At 37.6% G+C, this 21,781-nt stretch overlaps 1 protein-coding gene across 1 annotated transcript in view; it reads left to right on the top strand.

The window, feature by feature from the left end:
* mtfp1 (mitochondrial fission process 1) overlaps window positions 1–6,063 on the top strand; it is a 10,639-nt gene extending 4,576 nt beyond the window's left edge. Inside the window, exons 2-4 of the mRNA XM_030149289.1 lie at window positions 1,356–1,483; window positions 1,584–1,816; window positions 3,199–6,063. Coding sequence (XP_030005149.1) covers window positions 1,356–1,483; window positions 1,584–1,816; window positions 3,199–3,265 — 428 coding nt within the window. The 3' untranslated portion in view covers window positions 3,266–6,063. The remainder of the gene's footprint in view (window positions 1–1,355; window positions 1,484–1,583; window positions 1,817–3,198) is intronic.
* The last annotated feature ends 15,718 nt before the right edge of the window (window positions 6,064–21,781 follow it).

Raw genomic sequence — 21,781 nt, 5'->3', positions numbered from 1 at the left:
GGTGGCTCTCTTTTTACAGAGTCACAATAGCCTTCTATACTTACTTTATTTAGTAAGAAATAATGACTGATTAAAGCTCAGTAAACTATATGGCTGACAAGATAGATATGTGTAGTTTGACCGATGTAAAGTTGATGTGTCCTGCAGTTTCCTCAGTCAGGATACTAAATTATCATGTGACTTGCACACTGATGCATTTCTGTCACTGCAGAAGTATGACTCAAATTATTATTATTATTATTATTATTATTATTATTATTATTATTATTATTATTTATTTTTATTTAATTTTTCCCCCATAAAAACAGTGTTTCAAGGTAACCTATTTTTTTCTGTACAATGTCATATTTTTCTGTGAAGACTGTCATGCTCTGAGCATAATTAAGATATTTATATCCCATTAAATAAAACTCAAAAAATTTTGTTTAAAATTTGTGACAACCAGCATATGTAAATAAATACAATGACCAAAGTAAACAGTCTGTAACTACAGGTGTGGTTTTGTCTTGATACATTTTATTACATCTCTTCTGACATTTTCATCTTCTTGTGCCTTTTATGTCTTTTTTTTTTTTTTTTTTTTTTTTAACTTTTATGTGGTTTGCCTGGTAGCGGCAAATAATTTTAAACTATATATATAAAACCATCTGGTTTTTTCAACTCTGCATAAAATCACTTAAAACTGGAAATAAATAATGATTGATTTTAACTATCAATATCAACTGATGTGAAAAAAATAACTAACATGAACCTTACAGGCACCTTTGTATTTGTATTAAGCCAGTTTAACTGAAAATTTACCAATATGTAGACTACCTTTCCATTTACTTAACCAAACACTACACTGTTATGTGAACAATAGATTGTTTGCAGGCTGTCTTCCTCAGTACATAAATTGCAGTGTTTGCATTGTACAGTTACAGCAGCAGCAGAATTTGACTCCACTGTTGTCACGCTCCTCGTCCTTGGTTCAGTAACATTGAACCAAAGGTGATGATTCTGTGTGACTGGAGTTAATTTTACCAGTGATTTAAGTACTGTCTGGTATGGAACAGCTGACTCATAATAAGAGATCGAGGATGTCAACTTGTTTCAAAACATCAATGGTATATATATATATATATATATATATATATATATATATATATATATATGCATTACAGATTGGTGATTTGTATACCTGCACAAAAATGTAATGAATATCATAAAGAATTGGAATTAAATTAAAATTGTAGTTTACTGTAGTTTGTTTGCAGATATGACATAACTGTATATTTAATAATTCTCCTATTGGTTGGTATGGCATTATATTAAATAAATGCATTTGGATTGTTACCTTTGACCTAATTTTGCAGGCTACGCCAATGAGGTGGGGGAGGCCTTTCGAGCTCTGGTTCCTGTGGGTTTGGTGTGGGGCAGTTACGCTGTAGCCACGACCTATGTTACTGCAGATGCTGTAGACAAAGGGAAGAAAGCAGCTGTGGTAAGATGAAAATAGTTTCAGTAAGTCTACACTTTATTGTACATTGTTTTGTTATGTTGACCTTTGTCCACATGACCTTCTTATCTGTCTGTCCTACAAGGCTCATGGAGACAAACCAGGGAAGACAGCCCGGGTGGCGGTGGCAGTGGTTGACACATTTGTGTGGCAGGCCCTCGCTTCTGTGATCATCCCTGGCTTCACCATCAACCGCGTGTGTGCGATGTCACTCTACCTGTTGGGTAAAACCACCAAGTGGCCCCTGCCCGTCCGCAAGTGGACCACCACAGCTATTGGCCTTTCCACCATCCCCTTCATCATTACTCCTATAGACAGGTGGGCACAAGGTTTCTGTTTGGGTGTATGTGAACATTATGCAAAGTAAACTGTTATGTCAGATTAAATTTTTCATGAACCCTTATTAGACCCCTTTCATTTTAATATTTTTTTCATTACATTTTAAAAGTAAAATGTAATTAAGATCATCTTAAGAATGAGATTAGAAGAGAGACCAGAGCCAATTTGCAACCCTATACGATATTAACTAAAAATATAAAATCACAACATTTTACTCTTGAGTTATTAATGACAGGTTTTCGTGACTTTGCTGTGCCATAACAGGCACAGTGTCTTTGTTAGCATGGTAATTAACTTTCACTCCTGTTTGCGGGCACTGTTTTGAAAACCCGGTTCATCACATTTACTGTATGTATTATATTCTGTCACGATTGTCTTTTTGCTCCACTTAGTTATCATTGCTAAAGTGATTTCACCTTGATAGAAAATGGACACCTGGTGTGAAAGTTGACTGCTCTGCTTCACATCATAAAGCAAGAAACTGAGCGGAATCAAATTAAGCGCAGACCAGTTTCTGTGCTTAATAAACACAGTCATACACGTAGTACCTGTTAGCTTCCAAACTTATATGCTGATTAGTGGATGTTGCGTTTGTCTGAGGAAACTGTTTGTGATTTTCAAAAAAAACCAAGCATTACTCTTTGTAGTGATTTTCTTTGCTGTCTTCTGTAGAGGAAGAGCTTTATCCACTGTGACACCAAATGTCTGAGATTGACAAATGATAACAGCAAATAAAGGACAGTACTGCTACTGGTTAACATCAAGTTGAGTTGGGTTTGTTTCTCCAGTATAGGTGTGGGTATTGTGGTTTCAGAGGCTGGTGGTTTGGGGGTTTTCTCAGTTATGTGTTGTATGGACAGGCATTTGACACACACACACACACACACACACACACACACACACACACACACTATTGTGAAATTGCTGTAATTTGTGTGGTTAGTTAAGTTTTCACTGCAGTGATTTTTCAACATTTGCAGCATGAGCCAAATTTCTCCCAACATGTATTTGTCCATTTGGTGACAGTTTAATACCAAGGTTTATTGGAATATCATTGGATCTTAAAGAGTTAAATAAAATGGGAAACTGTAATTAAACAATCAAGGGTCAACAACAATAATTAAATATAAACATATGTTCTGTTTGAGAGTGACATTCCATCATGCTCTTCTTAGATTCTTACACATCAGACATTTTTCAAAAAATCTTCTGCCAACTGGTCAACTCCTGGTTAGTATAGATTTTAGTTGATAAACTGTCAAATAGCTTATAAACAAATAACTTATATGCACACAATACTTTTATGAAGTGAATGGTGTATTTTTGTCCAATATCGGCATGGTTTCTTTCTTCTCTTGTAGGTCAGTGGATTTCCTGCTAGACTCAAGCCTTCGGAAAGTCTACGGTGAGGGAGAGAAGCACGAATAGTACTTGGGATCCTGCAGGACTGGGTTGTCCCCTTGTCCAGTCTATATTGACTCGAACTACTGAAAACACTATTGGGAAACCTAAGATGATGAAGGACATCATGAGGCAAGATCCTCAAGATTGACATAAAAGTTAAGTTGGTTAAATTGACACGCTATTTCATGAAACATCTTTCAAAGGATGTTTCACCATAATCTCTCAGGGTAATGTGGGGTGTGACACCAAAAATGGAGTAAACAAGAATGTAGCAATCATAGACATATTTGAACACTTCTCTTGACACTTCAAACATCCAGCTCCTTTAGGTGTTCTGCTGCAGAGGAATAACAAAGAAAGAAAATCCATAGGGGCTATGGTTCAGAGGTGTCTTTTTGACTCCATGTCCAAATGTCAAGTGCAGAAGTGAATTTGCTGAGTTTATTAGCCATATTCAGATGTACTGTAATGACAGGCCAAAAAGCCAGTTTTCCATGATGTCCCTTCCTATTCACTACTTAGGGCATTTTCACACCTTAAAGTCTGAACCAAGGTCCTGTTTTTTAGGTTTATTTTTTTTAATTTAATTTCTTTTTTACATCGCATATGTAGGTCTGGCTAATTTTGCTTTCACTGCAATTTTAGAGGCAGACAGATGCATCTTGCTATCACCATTGATGTGTGTTGTGTCTCCCCTTATAGATGGGCATGTGTCTGACTTCTATTAATTTGACTCATTTGTCTTCATCTTTTGTTTACTCGTCACAGCAGCTCTGTATGATTTCCTGTAACACTGGTCTAAAAATGGTTTTAAAAAAGCTCTGCCATGGAGATTGCATGTGCAAAATCTTACATACTTAAATTACATGAATTAGAAAACAAATGACAAAAGTGCTGGTTAGCTCATGTTTTCAGTGAATTTGATGGTGTGTTATTACACATACATGTTGGTGTATGTACATTTATACTACAAATGTAGATACAAGTAACTAGGCCTACCTCCAGAATAAGGGTACTTTTAGACCAGTGAAATGGCGGAAGTCCGGTCAAGTGTTTTGACACTGCAATTGAAGTGAGCCTTAGTTCGATGTGGTCCAGACTGAAACCACCTACTTTGGTCAGAACAAAGGCTGGCTGTTGGGTGTGTAGACTTTTTATATCCACTGTACATACAGCACACTGTCAGGTATGTGGGTCTCTTAAACTAAAAAAAACTTGAAAGAACATCTAGTTTTACTTCATTAGCACCTTACACTGACAGATTATCACCAACCAGCATCAGTGTGTGAACTGTTCTTAAGTGTGCAATCAGATATATTCTACTATACGTAATTTGTTCATATATATAACTTTACAAAAACTATGACGTTTTAAACTCCCTGTGGTTTCCAGCATGTTTATGTGCAATGGTATTCATAAAACCAAGTGAAGATTAGTGTAGTTCCTATGCAGAAAACGGTTAAAGGGATTTAGGTATAAGTACATTCACATTAAAATGGCTGACGCCTTTTTTTGAAGAGCCAAGTAATATACTGTATCTTGTGTTGAACTATGCAATAGCCACAACTTATTGTATAAAATAGGGAATCATCTACTGTCTTTTACCTCAAACTAAGGTGCAGTGTGAAAGATTTAATGGAATTTAGGTAATCTAATTGCAGAAATGGCATGGAATACAGAATTATGATTTAATTGGTGTATAATAACACAAAAATGAGAATTGTCTTGTCTTCATTACCTTAGACCGAGCCATTTATAGCTATAGCACGAACAGGTTTCTGTTCATGGTTTGTTTGTACAGTAGCTCTGAACAGATTTTTGTGCTCTATGGTGGCAAATAAAGTACATTACTGCCACCTACTGTGTTTGAGTGTGGACCACAGGTAACACCCCATTCACTAAAAACCCTAGGCAGCAAATTAATATTGGTTCTAACAGCTATTTTGCAGAGTGTTCAATTGGTTGTAATCTGTAACTTCACTGGTAAATACCACTAAATCTCACACACTGGGCTTTAATGAGGAGATATATGTTTAAATTAGAAAGGATATCTGATTCCAAATGTAGCTCTACATGTGGAGGAGCTATATGGGAAAACTATAAGGGAATTGTTTATCATTGGCATTTTTTGCCAATATACACCAGTTTACCAGTTACATTTATTTACACTCATGCACTTGTTGTCACACCACATTTGCTGTGTTATAAAAGATTGAGAGAGTGATTTACATGTAAAGAAATGGAAAATGCTGAAAGTACTGCTGTTACGCTTTGCTGATGATTGTGTCGTATTTCACACACCATATGAGGTCACAAAGTTTTAGTAGTTCTCACTGGCTGAAATTTAACATGCTGCAATGTGTCAGGAGTACATTAAAAGTAGTCTATATTTACAGCACAGTGTCTGCCATTAAAAATGGCAGACATTTTGACTCTAGTATGTTAAATTTTAATGACTATAACATTGAAATGTGATTGAGTTCACAGATAGCTAACATTTATATAGCCACATCAAATTGTACTATTTGGTATTTTTTGCCATAGTGTTTCTATCAATGCACGAGAAAGGGAAACGTTTACTTTTTTAAAAGTTGCTGATGTTTTCATATGAATGTTGGAAGTGGGTTTCATGAGTCATATTTTCAGCCTTAACTGAAAAAAAAAACCCTCAAACTCTGTTTCATGCTGTGCCAGAGTCACAAAAGGGAGCTTTGTCAAATGTGAAAGCTGATGCACCAAGCATTACAACAACAGTTATCCTCCTGAAACACTGAAAAATAAATGTTGTTACTCTATGTGAAATAAATACAAATAAAAGATGATGAATGTGTGAGATTTTTCATTGTCATATAATATGGATAATAGCATAAAACCTATGGTTACCACTGCAGTCAAGTGGTTGTGCTGTCAGGACCACCAAGACTAGAGTGACTTGTGACCAAGGCCAGACCAAGGTTTTGAGAGAATGAGAGTATTTCACAGAAAGGGTATTTTGGCAACTAGTAGTGACTTAAACAAACTCCCCAGAAAATGCAGCAGAAATGAACTGATATCTCTTTAACTGTGGTCTTGATTAGACTTTTCAGACTTCTCTTTGTCTAAGACCAAGATAAGACTGAGTAGAATTGTAGTTGTAGGTGAGAACCAATGACCAAGACATTCAAAACCATTCTCAAGAACTACAACACCATCACTGGGTGGCCCAATAAAAACAGCTACGCCTCTCACTTTGTGTCCTGATCCTATGTTCAGAAGAGGAAGGGCTAGATTTTTGTACTTGATAGATTTATTCATTTTGGAATGTATTTCTTCGGCAGGGGTCGTTGATTCATTGCTTATCAACAGTGTTGGGTTTTCTTCAGTGACAGTTGATCTTGGCCTTTAAAAATCTGATATTCATTGATAGGCAGGACTGCTGTGGCAGCTTTGTTAAATAAAGACTGACTGCCATAATTACGTAGAAATACCCAGACATTATCCAATCAGTCTAGAGCAATGCCTTCCTCAAATCTTTCCACAGAGCAGTTTCAGGTGGCAGCATAACTTACTCTTTGTTCCAGGCACACTAACGTCTCCTGGGTAATCTACCATCACTCTCAGATAATGGGGTGTTCTTAACCAGTGAAATGGTATCACTCAATGCATATTAGAGGGTGCAATTTGTGAGGCCAGTTGTGGTCATTTGCCTCAATTGAGTCAGGAGACCATAGTTGTGTAGCTGTAGAAGAGGCCATATAGAAGGAAGAGAAGAGCCAAGCAGCTGATGATGCATGTGGTTGTGCCAGGTGTCAGTCTTATACGTTTTACACTCTTTACAGCAGGTAGCACAGCAAAGTTTTACCAAGCCTATGTAACTTATGATGGATACTATTCAAATTCCAAAATACGAGCCAACAGGTGGTCAACCATGACAATCTGCTGCAGGAAGATTCTGCTGAACACCTTGACAGTTCATCAGAAATGACTGGACTGACTATGGAAGACCTATTAAGTGTTCTCCTAGAGCCACATGTGACAAAAACAAAGCTGTTGTGGATTTCTGTCTTTATTTTTAATCTGCCCTCTCCTTTCTGTTCAGATCAAGAGGTATCGGCATGGAAGATAATGGTCCTGTTCGTCATCATATATCATATGACCTACTCCATTGTTGATAAGAATGATAAGCATTTCTGAACCATATATTCAGAAGGGTTTTAATTGGGTTTTAGAATGAGTTTAGAAATGTTCTCAACTTTTCTTTTAGCCTTAAATGCTGAAAATGCTTTTCGTCAAACCTAGATGTGTTTGGGAATAGATTTTTCGATGTCATTTTCTTGGGGTCTGCTTTCTAGGCAGCGTATCAGGTTATTCTGACATTAATATTTAACCAAACTTGCAACACACATCTTATTCTCTGAGTATTATTTAGTAGCTTATGCCTTCTTAACCCATCTCCATTTTGACAGTTTAATATTTTGTTGCCAAAATATGTGGCCAACAAATCCAATAAAACAGTGTCTTAATTATCCATCAGCCAAAGCATAGAGTTTCCTAGACTTTTTATGGCAGTTGTGGGGTTCATTTCAATCACACAAACAGATGTCTTATCATTTCAGAAATGCATCAGGATGTGACATTATTCTAGAAAGCTTCTGTAAATGTAAAGTTAGTGCTAAAAATAATAAACTTCCACAGATGTGATAAAATATAAGAATGATTGCTTATTTAGAACTATTTGTGATGTGAATATCACCTTTAGACTTAACAGGATGTGATATCTGCATTTAATGAGCTCCAGGCACTGCTTTTTTAACACATTCAAACTGCTGCTTACATAGTTGGTAAAGTGTTTAGACAAATCCTCTCTTCAGTTCTTAGAGATAGCCACTAGAGGTCCTCTATGCTCCACCTGGTCCCTCACACAGGGCTTAAGCAGTGTCCACTGCACAGAGCCCTATCACTCTTGTTGGAATACTTAATTTTACTCTAGTGTCATTTAAAATCATTTTGGCCTGTGTTGGAATGTCTTTTGCAGCGTGTCTTTCATGAATCCAACTCAAGTCATTTACCTGAATATTTTTTTTATCAAGATTTTGAATAAAAATGTGCCATAACTTTACATGAACACATTTAGAGAAAAATAAAGAAGTTACTGGACCAGTTACCAGTCAGCATTACTGTTAATTATTCTGTGTGATGGATGTGATGATGATGAGAGTTTGTATAGCAGCTGATCACAGTAGGTATCACTATCACCATAAATGGAAAATCATCATTTCTTTTAATTAAAGACAGATTTTGGTTCTGAACCAATCTTCAAGAAACCAGATGAATAGTTATGTTTTGTTTAAACTTTTATATGGTCAGAAAGTGGTAAAAAATTCCTACCCTCACTATTAAAATGAATAAATAAATGAATAAATAAAGTGAACATAACACCTGTACATTCAACACATTTTTATTGATGTTGGACTGATTTTGTGAGTGTGTTTTTACTTGACAAATTCTATGTATGTATGTATTTATTTACTTACTTAAATACAGTATTTTTTTTTTATTTGACAGATTATATACACGCACACTTTTTTTTCTTAACTGAATTTATGTTTGCTTTATATATTTATAATTGAGGGCACTTGACAGAGCATAAAAACAAACTTTCATTGCACTGTGGCCTCTGTGGGTGGCGGTGCCATAGTTGTGGTTATTTTTTATTGTATTGTATTGTATTGTATTGTATTGTATTGTATTGTATTGTATTGTATTCTATTCTATTCTATTCTATTCTATTCTATTCTACAAGTTACAGTACAATTAACGTAAGTTATTGCCACTGTTAACTAACTGCAGCAGGGCTTTAAATTATATGCAACAGCCGGTGAATGACTAACACTGCATTCTTTAGTTTTTCCTTATATTTTCTTTTCTCTAATTTACACCTTATCTTAAAAATCATTTGTCAGATGAAAAAATGTCTATAAATGTTTGATTAGTGATCAATAACATGCATCAGTAAAATTAAGTAAAAGCACAAAACATTGAAACACTTTGTGTGTTTTTTTAAATTAAAATTCTACTTAAATGATCATAATGAATTTTAACCAAATTAACAAAACAAAAAATCTGTAACAGAAAAATTCTAAGCACACCAAATTGGATTAAAGGTTTGCAGTAGTATTTCACATGAGGATATACTGAATTGTTGATAAAGGAGATGATGAATATAGGAGGCACTTTATCAGAAACCTGAAGTCACTCAAGTGTTTGACCCTTGAACTGCAGAACCTCTGGACTGAATCACATTACCACTCTCCAGCCAAAGCCTTTGACAAACTTTTTATTTCTTCATCTCATCATGTATGGGGGTATGCTGCCATTTTTCATCTACTGACATTTCTGTTTGTGTCTTGTATGAATTCGGTGAAGATTACAATCTCCTTACTGATCCACACAACTTTCCAAGGCACATGTTGATCAGCAAAAAATGACAGTTCTCTGTAAATAATTTCTGGAGTTTTTGTTGTTATAATGCTACAAACAAATGATAATAAAAAAAATTTCAATCTAGGTTTTACAGTTAACCATGCCAAACTGTTGTGCATTGTGGTTATATTAGTTCTGTATGGGCAGCCCTAAACAATTTGTGCTGCTTTGTTCTGTGCGACTTACAATTTGTGTGAATTATTTTCATTAGTATTTGACCAAACAACTGAGGCATAATCCATATGAGATAATATTCATGTATGAACTAATCGCTTGGTCAGCCATTGGGGAATACATTTCTTACAGTGTCTAATTATTCCCATACTCCACCCATTTTTCGCAAGATATTATTCATTTGGCCATTCCAAGACAATGTGCCATCCACAGTATCACCCAGTAAATTAGGTTCTTCTACTTGTTGAAACATGTTTTTGCCTACAGTTAAGTGCAATGTTGGTGACATATAAAGAAAATATCTTCTTAACCCAACAACGATACATTTTGTTTTGCTTGTATTCAGTGGTGTAGTCTAGTTTATTCTAGTGGGTATACTCTGATTTTTCCCCTCCCAGCCTCATACACCCCCGTCCTGGAGCAACATCTGTACCATAGCACCCCTCCCAGAGCAGCGGCTGCTCCAAAACGGCCCCACACAAGAACCGCCACACTCATTAATGCATAAAGTATACATCCACACATAAGTGAGATCATGAAAGACTGGTTATGTATTATCTAAATGTAAATGTAATGTAAGGAAGATAAGATGTGTAACTGTCATTAGCAGCTGGACTTCAATTAACTATTCAACAGCCTGTGACAAGACAAGACAAAGAAGTTTAAAATCAAGAAAAGTGAATGAATAAATAATATAACCTGGAGGTAAACAAAACCTGGAGCTAAACAAAAACATCCGTAATTAACTTTAGGTATAACACACATTGTCTTTTTTGTATCTATGTTAGCATTAAGACCTGCTGAACAGGGTCAAAACCTATTAGTGAACTGTTTACAATCTTCAGCCATGGCTAAGAAAATGCATGAAAAATAAACAAAAGGAGGCAAAAACTCCACTCTTTCAAGGGCTCAAATTATGTTATTATATTATCAAACATATCAGTCATACAAAGGTGTACATGGTGTCTTAATTAATGGGCAATTAAGATGCTAATGGGGCCAGATCAAGCGAAAGTGAACATCAGTGTCATAAACTGAAGTTTCACCTATCATTTCTCAAATAGGCTCATTTTTAACTTAAGAACTCTATTTTATTTAACTGTTTACAAAATTTCATTATCACTTGTAGAAAAAAAGGAAGATATAATCAATACAAAATTAACCTAAAAAGTACTAAAATACGTAAATGCACAATTAACTTTAATAATATTTGTTCTTGCTTGTATCAGTGATATTTTAAGTCTGTGAATCTGAAGGAACTAACAGTTCAACAGTACAATAATAGAGAAAGGTTTGGTCCAATCCAATTATTAGTCAAATATGCTCTGCTATTAGATATCACTACAGTTGGAATATGTATGTAAATAAAAGTTTATTAGCATATTTGTAGTGCTTCAGTTAAAGCAAAGTCTTTTACTCTGACTACTGAACAAAGGTACAAATTGCTGTCTCTGTGTCACAATATATTAGCGTTCATAAAAACTTATCATTTCAATATTTTTATCCAATATTGATTACAATTGTACTTGAACATCATAGCTAAAGCCCTGTGATTCATTTAGGATCCATTTCTTATGAGACCAGCATGTTTTGTACATGTGTTTGTGAAAGGTGAAAAAAAAAAAAATATTAATTTTGAGTCCCCGTGTCACGCTCAGTAATTTTAAGTATTTTTACCCAAAATGTTCTTTCTGTAAATTGCAACATGTCATGTGAAAGTACATACTCAGACCTATTCATACATGTATTAAACATGGAGATAAGTTATTTAGTTTTCAACACAGAGACTATTGAACAGGAAATGTGTCCCTGTGGCACCGCTGGATCTAGTCCAATGAATTAATTTATTTTTTTTTAACAATTTTATGAATGAACTATATTAACATTTTAATATAGCATTAACTTTGTACATTTACATGGTTTCTACCAGCTTTATCTGTTGTCTAATATTCACCTAACTTTCGTTTCTCCACTCTAACCAAGGATGTCTGTTTTTGAATTCTCTTACCTGACTCTCACTGCAGAAGGATGGATGGTCAGGTCCAGTTCTCATCTACAACGCATGCACAAACACACAGAGCAGCAGCCGCACCTCATTAATTTCAACCAAACCACCAGTTAGCTAGTGTTCGATAAAATTCAATGTGCCAATTACTTGCTATTACAATAGCGGTTACTATTTTTATAATAACATACACGAGTAACACTTACCAGGTAGGACGGTGTCATCATCAGACTGTCCTTCTGTACCATCAGCTAAAGCTGCTGTGGCCTCTGCAGTCATCAGACTCTCTTACAGTAATACTAGCATTAGCATTAGCCACAGCTGTACTGTCCCCCGAAGCGACAGTAGTAATGGTAAACTTACTGAAACACTGAAACAGTGTCATTTGGCTTTGTTTTCTTCTCATTTTTTCCAACACTATCCTTCACTGACTAGTGTTAGTCCAGTCATTCCCGCTGTACAGTTTGACTACTTCCTTAGTTGTAAACGTCAGGTAATGTCACGCTTGATGGAAGTCCCATATGGTCCAAAAGTGTCCGCTTTGTACCACAGAGAAGTGGAATTTATGAACGGTAAAGTGAAAGTTATGTCACAAAACCATGCTGATACGTATCTTTGCGTATTTTCAGTGGTTATACGGAAATTTGGGACCTTTTGTAGTGGGTATACGGCGTATACCTGCGTATCACGTAGACTACACCACTGCCTATATTAATGACTAATTTATTATCTATAATCCATTGTGCAACTAAGTCCAACTCTTTATTTATGATGGAATTAAGTTGACCTACATTTTTTGCCAATAAATATAATGTTGTGTCATCTGCATATATTGCAATGGCTGCATGTTTAATTAAAAGTGGAAAATCATTTGTGAAAACTGAAAATAAAAGGGGTCCTAAACAACTGCCCTGGGGCACCCCACAACTCATCTTTTTAACCTCTGAGTAGCTACCATTAAAGGAGACTGTGTACTCATTACTGAGATAGCTTGCAATCCATTTAACAGCATTTTACTGATACAACTTTTCAAAATGCAAAATACAGAGGATAATATTGTTTTAAAGAATTGGTGATAAATCAGTTAAGACAGGTAGAAACAGAGAAAAAATCATTTCAGAAGGGCCACAGAAGTAGCACTGGGTCTTTATGGGTTAAAAATTATGATGTAATATAAAAATTGTATTACCATATGATTTATGCCAGGATAATTGTCATTATTCATTTATCAGCCCATCCTTGGTATAATTGTGTGCTTTTATGAAAAGCTCAATCTTCTGTTGGTCTTTCACTGTCTTGTTGAACATATTGTTCTGCAGAGTTACATCAGCTGCACATTGCATAAACTACCTTTTACAACATCCTTATTGGCCTGAAGGTCCTCTGAATCTACTGTGTCTGATTTCAGATCAAACTTTAAACCCTGCAGTCACTGAGCAGCTTTTTCATTAAAAGCATCTTGTATGAGACATTTAAAGCACTTGTATTCTTCTGTATCCACCAATAACCCCCCTTGCTAGTGCTCCACACACTTCGCGGACTGCATTTTATGTTCTCGTTAGTGGCCTTCGGCAAACATTTTTCCTCTTGTAAGAGTTCATTTTGATCAGAATTATGGCACAATTGGCAGGGAGGCCTGTTGGCAAAAACCAGCACACTGCTAAGAGTAAAGAGTAATGTTTTAATTCAATGTCAAGCAAGCAGGCTCGGATCAAATCCACAAACATTTATAAGTCCCCCTTGAGCAATATCAGGTGGCATTAGGGGGACCCAAGGAGACAAAAAGCTGATGAATTGAATTAATCTCCCCTCCCGTGATGGATGGGCCTGTTCACAGGGGGTTGGAAAATGGGAGCATTGTTCATCTGTCACTCTGATTGCCATGTCCCTCTATGATTTGTGTCTGGGTTGTGAAGGCCACAAGTGGCCAAAAGACCTCCCTCTTTCCCTCTCAGTCAACTCACTGCCTTTTTTTCACTCTTTTTTCAGGAGTTCCCAGCCTTTTAATTGCTTCCACCCCCACGACTCACACTGATATTCATACAGACATATGCAAGAAAAAAAAAAGTAAACATAAATATCTGTCACTCAGGTCTCATATACAGTCTAAGGGGCTGCTCTGTAGCCCTCAATATTTGCACTTCAGATACAGTTCAAACATGAAAAAAAAACAAAAAAAAAAAAAACAACTGCTGTGGGCTTTCAGAAATCTGTCAGAACAAACTGAGAAATTAATCCTGCTGCTGCATACACATAAAACTCACTTCCAAAGTGAACATATTACACATTCACAGTGGAAGAAGTCATAATTTCCAACAGATATGTGTGATTCCTTTAGGCAGAACAATGAAAAGAGGAATTAAAGATGATTATAATATTTGCCATATTGCAATAAAACTAATGTAATGACATATTGCTTCTGTAAGGTAAGACAAAACTGAATGATGTTTTTACATAATGGAACATGATGAGTCCAACTAAAAACACACTAGAGATGGAGGAGTAGTTTTATTAAGAAGTAGACATTCATTGACTGAATACATCTTAAGTTTTACGGAAAGATTGTGTTGAAATGATCTCATCTGTGCTATTTGATATTTTATACTAATTTATTCTATTCAAATGTGTCTTGAGCAGAACATGCACTGGCTTTAACAATAATGTGTATTTGGATCCTCTTTTCTTGCTTTAATCGTACTTGACAACATTGTGTAGCTTATCTTTTACATAGTCTTCTCAGCTGCCTGAAACTCTTGATCTGAGAAAATATGTTTGATATTTGGTGGATCCCATTGACAGAATAGGTAAAAGAGCTTTTCAATATACTTGCCCTTCTTCATGTAATGATTTACAGAAATACCTGAAACTGTCTTTGGTCCATTGACATTTATCCCTCCATGGGTTTTACTAGTGAATTAATGTTGTAGAAGATGACGGTGTTTCCACATTCACTATGGAGCCTCTGAACATTGAAATGGGTCATATCTGATGACCATGAAAAGATGCCAAACTGTATTTTACACCAAATATTGACATGTATTGATAGGATTGGTGGATCGACAGGTATTAAACATTTTAGATCTGTAGATGATTTTGGCTGATGGTGGATGTTTGGGCCTTTATGGATTAATCTTGAACTTCTAATTGTGTATGACCAGATACTATATTTATTTATTTGTGATATATGGAAGTTTTTGTTCTGCTTTTATTCATTGCTGTAACAACGTCTATGCTGCTCTCATGGCCTGGTCTCTCTTAGAAAAAAGATTTTAAATCTCAATGAGGATTTCACCTGGTTAAATAAAGGATATATACTGTGGTGGAAAAAAGTTTTTGGACACACCATGCATTTGTGATATATAGCATTAAGAATCCCATGTTCCCCACGTGTACACATGTTCTGTTCCACTGAGGCCAAAAATAGATGTTTCAGCAGATAATGAAACACATCCAGTGCATAATGTTGAAACTGTCAAGAATTTAGTATGTTATTTTTTCTTAGTAAAAATAAACAAAACATTTTTGTTCTTTTTTGTTTGTATTTGTCTGATGTAGCCACATATTTTGAAACACAAACAATAATTTTCTGCAAATATTTCGTGATGATATTTTATATTGACAGTCTGCAACCTTTTAAGGGTGTCTGAAACCTTTTCCCCCACTACTGTATGTATAAAACAAGCTTCTACCACATAATTTAACTACAGTGTGATGTTTGGTGGCATGACTCAGACTTGATCTCCCCAGTTTTTCATGAACTTTATTTTTTTTAAATTTTATGTAAGTGTAGGTTACAAATTTCTGTACTTATCTGAGTTTTCATGCTATGTAGGATTTACAAGTCACCAGGGGCTATGATGGAATCTATCTATCTATCTATCTATCTATCTATCTATCTATCTATCTATCTATCTATCTATCTATCTATCTATCTATCTATCTATCTATCTATCTATCTATCTATCTATCTATCTATCTATCTATCTATCTTTATATAGCACTTTTTCATACAATGAAATGTAGCACAAAGTGCTTTACATATAAAATCAGTACACCCCACCACCACCACACACACATACACGCACATATACATACACGTACACACACACAAACACATGCACATACACCCCGCCACCCATGTACCTAATGCTAATACCCATAAATAATTAAAAAAAAAAAAAAATAGATAAAGGAAAGAAAGAAAAGCAACAGGCTGAGCATGGGGGACCATGAAACAACAGAGAGGAGGCGCTATCACAGGGAGCCACCCACACCATGGGGCAGCCACCGCCCCCAGCAACCCCGCGCTGCCATCATAAAGCTGCATGCTGACCGGTGAGGAGGGCCGAAGTGCCACCGCATCACGGCAGCAGGGCCCCATACCCCACTGTGGAGCAGACCCCTGAGCAAGCGTCAGAGCCACTGGAGCCCACAGCTGCCCCCACTGATGAAACACTGGAGAATATAAATATAAACATTAAAAAGATAAAAAGAAGCATTGGTTAAAAGAGTATAAATGTAATATAAAACATATATGTAAATATAATATAAATATAAAGCAATGAAAAGATAAAACAGAAGCAGTGGTTAAAGGTCAAATTAAAAGTCAACTTAAAAACTAAGGGCGACAGGAGTTAAAAATATAAGCTAAAATAAAGGGGCATTATTTAAAAGCCAGATTAAAAAGGTGGGTCTTGAGCCTGGTTTTAAAACTTTCTACATTCTCTGCAGCCCTGAGGTTCCCTGGCAGGCTGTTCCATAGGCGAGGAGCATAATGCTGAAAAGCTGCCTCACCGTGAGTTTTTGTGTTAGCTTTTGGAACTGTTAAAAGGCCAGTGCCAGAGGACCTCAGGGTCTGCGAGGGTTCACATGGTAAAGGCAGAACTGAAAGATAAGAAGGACCAAGACCATTAAGACATTTAAAAACCATTAAAAGGACCTTAAAATCAATCCTGAAACACACAGGGAGCCAATGCAGTGACTTTAAAACCGGTATAATGTGAGCCCACCTTCTGGTCTTCGTCAGCACTCGAGCGGCTGAGATCTGGAGAAGCTGAAGTTGTGAAATTCTATCTTTGGGAAGACCAAAAAGCAGGGCATTGCAGTAGTCAATTCTGCTGGAGATAAAAGCATGCATTAGTATCTCTGTGTTTGCTCGAGAGAGAACTGGACAGACTCTGGCTATATTCTTAAGATGATAAAAACCTGTTTTTACGGTGGATCTAATATGTGGGATAAAAGTGAGCTCAGAGTCAAAGATAACGCCCAGGGTTTTTACTTGTTTCAATGGGTTAAAAGAATACGTTTGGAGCTTTGGCTAGTATTTCTCTCTCGTAGCCTCAGGACTGATAACTAAAACTTCAGTTTTGCCCTGGTTGAGCTGCAGGAAGTTTTCTGCCATCCAGGTTTTAATATTTAAAATACAGTTAAAAAGGGCATCAATTGGCCAAGTGTCTTCAGGAGACATGGCAATGTACAGCTGTGTATCATCAGCATAGCTGTGAAAGTTGATGCCATGTCTCCTGATTATGTCCCCAAGTGGAAGCTTATATAAGTTAAAAAGTATGGGGCCTAAGATTGAGCCTTGGGGCACACCACATCTAGTTCCATGGATCCCTGAAGAGCAAGTATCCATACTTACCAGAAATGTCCTATCTGTAACATAGAATTGAAACCAATTAAAAACAGTACCAGAGAGGCTGACCAGATGTCTCAGTCTATTTAACAGAATTGGGTGATCTACTGTATCAAAAGCAGCGCTCAGATCCAGTAGCACCAGGACTGAGATCTTCTATGAGTCTAAGTTGCACCTGAGATCACTGACGATCTTTAAAAGAGCTGTCTCTGTACTGTGATTAATCCTAAAAACCAGACTGATATTTCTCTAAAATGGCATTTTTATTTAAAAAGTAGTTCAGTTGATTAAAAACAACTTTCTCTAAAATTTTGCTTAAAAAAGGTAAGTTGGATATGGGTCTGTAGTTATTAAAATTGTCAGGTCCAAATTGCTCTTCTTCAGAAGGGGCCTCACCACTGCCGTTTTAAAGGCAGTGGGATAGGTGCCCATCTGAAGAGAGCAATTCACAATGTTTAAAAGCTCGCCCTCAAAGGATCCATAAAATAACTTAAAATGTGATGTGGGAATTGGGTCTAAAAGGCAGTTGGTTGGGTTTACTTGGGAGAAAACTCTTCCAAGTGTCTGAGCATCAATCAGGCAAAACTGTCCAGTGTTTCATCGGGTAAAGGTAGACCCTCAGTCTTATTAAAAATGGTTTCTTGAACAGGTAACGTACTGGATCTAATAAAATCAGTTTTGCTTCTGAAGTGGTCTGCAAAACTTTCACACAAGGAGCCAGTTGTGGCAGAGTGTCTGTTGATATCTGGATTGATTAAATGATCAATTATGGAGAAAAGGAGTTTGGGATTATTTTTGTTTGAGGAAATTATATTGCCGAAGTATGTGTTTCTGTCTTGTCTGACTGCCTTGTTGTAAATTTGAAGTTGTTCAAAGAATAATTGACAGTTTATTACCTCCGCCAAGGAGGTTATGTTTTTGCCAGGGTTTGTTTGTTTGTTTGTTTGTCTGTTTGTTTGTTTGTTTGTCTGTCCGTTAGTGTGCAACATAACTCAAAAAGTTATGGACAGATTTGGATGAAATTTTCAGGGTTTGTTGGAAATGGGATGAGGAAGAAATGATTAAATTTTGGTGGTGATCGGGGGTGGGGGAGCCCACGGGGGGGCCACTGATCGTTAGTGTGCAACATAACTCAAAAAGTTATGGACAGATTTGGATGAAATTTTCAGGGTTTGTTGGAAATGGGATAAGGAAGAAATGATTAAATTTTGGTGGTGATCGGGGGTGGGGGGGCCCACGGGGGGGGCCACTGATCGTTAGTGTGCAACATAACTCAAAAAGTTATGGACAGATTTGGATGAAATTTTCAGGGTTTGTTGGAAATGGGATGAGGAAGAAATGATTAAATTTTGGTGGTGATCGGAGGGGGGGGGGGGGGGGGGGGGGGGGGGGCACTGATCAGCCTTGGCGGAGGTCTGCGCTCTCCGAGTGCTTCTAGTTGTTATTTTGTTCTTCCTCCATTTTCTTTCAGCCATCTTGCATTTTCTTTTCAACATTCTTGTTTCCTCATTTCTCCATGGGGGTGTAGGCTTTGTTTTCACCTTTTTTGTAATTAGTGGAGCTACAGAATTGAGGCTTTACTTTAGTTTGCTATTAAAATTTTCAACAATAAAATCACCGGATGTAGAGAAAGGAACTGGAGGGTATTTCTGTAAAATTTTAATAAAATTTGCAGCCACTTCAGGGGTCTGACAGCGCCTCCTCACGGTTCTCACCGAGGTCTCCCTTTTGTTAAAACTGGTGATGTTAAAAAACACACAGTAGTGGTCAGATACAGCCAAATCAACAACAGAGGACACACTCGTGGACAGGCCATGGCTAATGACCAGGTCCAGAGTGTGTCCCCTGTTGTGAGTCAGCTGCATGACATGCTGTATAAAATCCATGGAGTTAAGCAAGTTCATAAAATCTTTAGACAACTTATCGGACTCATTATCAGTGTGCAAATTAAAATCACCAGAAATTAAAAACATATAATAAGAGGTGTGGATTATTGATAAAAATTCTGAAAAGTCATCAATAAACGCTGCGCACTGTTTTGGTGGTCTGTACAGTGACACAGATAATTAAAGGGTTATTAAAAACAAAGGCATGGTGCTAAAAGGTAGGGTACTGATCAAATAAAATTTGCATGGTCAAAAGTGTATCAGAGGCGATTGAGGCTGTGCCACCACCTTTCTTGCCCTTTCTAATAGAAAATACAAAGTTTAAATTTGGTGGGGAGGCCTCAGTGAGAACTGCTGGTGTGTCCATGCTCAGCCATGTCTCTGTTAAGAATAAACAATCAATCCGATGGTCTAAAATCAAGTCATTAACAATAAAAGCCTTATTTGACAGAGAGCAGACATTTAAAAGAGCCATGCTGAAGTTTGCAGGTGAGTTATTGGTTAGAGGTGTGGTTGCTTTGGAGTTATTGTCTGTGAGAGTGATGAGGTTGTCTGGGTCCATTGAGCAGGGTACTTTTGGTGGGCGTCTGAATGGTCTGGATGTGACTGACAGGGTGTGGTATTGCAGGGAGTATGCTGTGTGACCACGGGTGGGAGCTGTGAGCTGCTTTACTGGGCGTGGGGGAGAACACAGGTGTAGGGGTGCGTGGTGTAAATAGTCATGTGGGGCAGAGTGTAATGCATACTGAATGTTACCAGCTAGTATTGAGGACTTGCAGCTGATGTCACTGGTCATGTGATTGTTGTTTACACCGCCATATTGGTAGGCACGCTATCTGGATCCAGAAAGTCAGAACTGTTGCTTTATATCGTGTTTTTCTTTGGACTCGTGTTTGCATGTTTTGTTATTTGCGAGTATGTCTGCTTGTGATAAAGGCACCATAGATGAGTTTCAGTGTTTACTAACAACAGTGATGCGTGCGCAACTCGGAGGCAAAAACATGAGTAACAGCTACCAGCCGGCTCACATCAGCCGCATACACCTCCAGGCTCTCCCCCAGAACTCGTGAACGAGCCGATATGTTAGCTCTAAAACTTACTAACTGTCTCTGCCCAAAAGCCGATCCCATCTTCTCTTTCACGGCTGCATAATTTGACTTGACTGCATCGGGAAAGCTGGCCCATAGTAGAAAAGCAGACTTGCGCAGACGAGTGGGGAGTATTGTCACCAGCTCCCCACTGAATTCACCGGTGTCGCCCGCCGTAGCTCTGACTGCCACTTCCAGCTGCTTCACCCAGCTGAGGAAACTCTGGCTGCCATCGCTGGCAAAGGGAGGAGGTAGATCCACAATCACTCTCTCTATAGGGTGATAGGCCAGGGGAAGCCCTCCTGGTAGGTTTAAAGGGGTCTTCATCACTGTACCACATGATGACAGTTCTTTTTTTTCCACGCCACTAAGTACAGCAGACACACAGGGTAACTATACTGAGAAGCTACGCTAACCGCGGTAATAACTATAAACAGCGGTCGGCAGAACAGAACCACTGCTGCCACCAATGGAACTGAGCGGTCTTTATGTCTAACTTATACTTGGTGAAAGCTAAGTAATAAATGGCACACAGGAGTTTAGCAGGTCCATCGTTTAACATGCTACAAACTTGGTGTGACATTCTCCTCCAAGACTTAATGTATGCATACATCACATGAAACTCATCTACTGCAACCAACCGCAACACATGTGGTTACCATGATCACACTGCTTAAAGCTTTACGTTATTGTAGATCTACATAGGAGAAAGATAAATATCACCAACAATGGGCAACTGTACGATCCAAGGAAAGCTTGCCTACCAATATGGCGTCGTAAACAGAAAACTACGTGATCATGTGACGTGTGTGCAAAACCTGAATAGAGCTGCCCAGTTTGTTAGGGTGGACGCCATCGGCCCTGTAAAAGGAGGGACGGTTCCAGAAGAGGTTAAAATTGTCAATAAAACCAAAGTCGTATGTGCGGCAGGTCAGCTGGGGCCAGGCGTTAAGGCTGAGGAGTCTACTGAAATGCTCCGTGCTGCAAGACAGCATTGGTAGAGGACCACTGATGAATACCAACCAGCCACAGCTCTCAAGGAAACTTAAAAGGGCCTTAAAATCATTTTTTGTCAGCTCAGACTGCCGACGAGTCATGTCATTGCAGCCAACGTGAACTATAATGCGTTTTATGGAGGATGGAAGTGACGGCAACAGGTCCGGTAGTTTGGCCAGTATGTCTGCGGCTGTGGCTCCAGGAAAACAGCGTGTGATGGAGTTGGCGAAGCGAATTTGTCTGATGTTACTGTCACCCACTATCAGAGTGGAGGGGTCAAACAGAGGACGAGGA

The sequence above is a fragment of the Sphaeramia orbicularis genome, chromosome 12 (genome assembly GCF_902148855.1).
Source record: "Sphaeramia orbicularis chromosome 12, fSphaOr1.1, whole genome shotgun sequence".
NCBI classification, from domain to species: domain Eukaryota; kingdom Metazoa; phylum Chordata; class Actinopteri; order Kurtiformes; family Apogonidae; genus Sphaeramia; species Sphaeramia orbicularis.
This window is presented reverse-complemented; position numbering and strand designations above follow the sequence as displayed.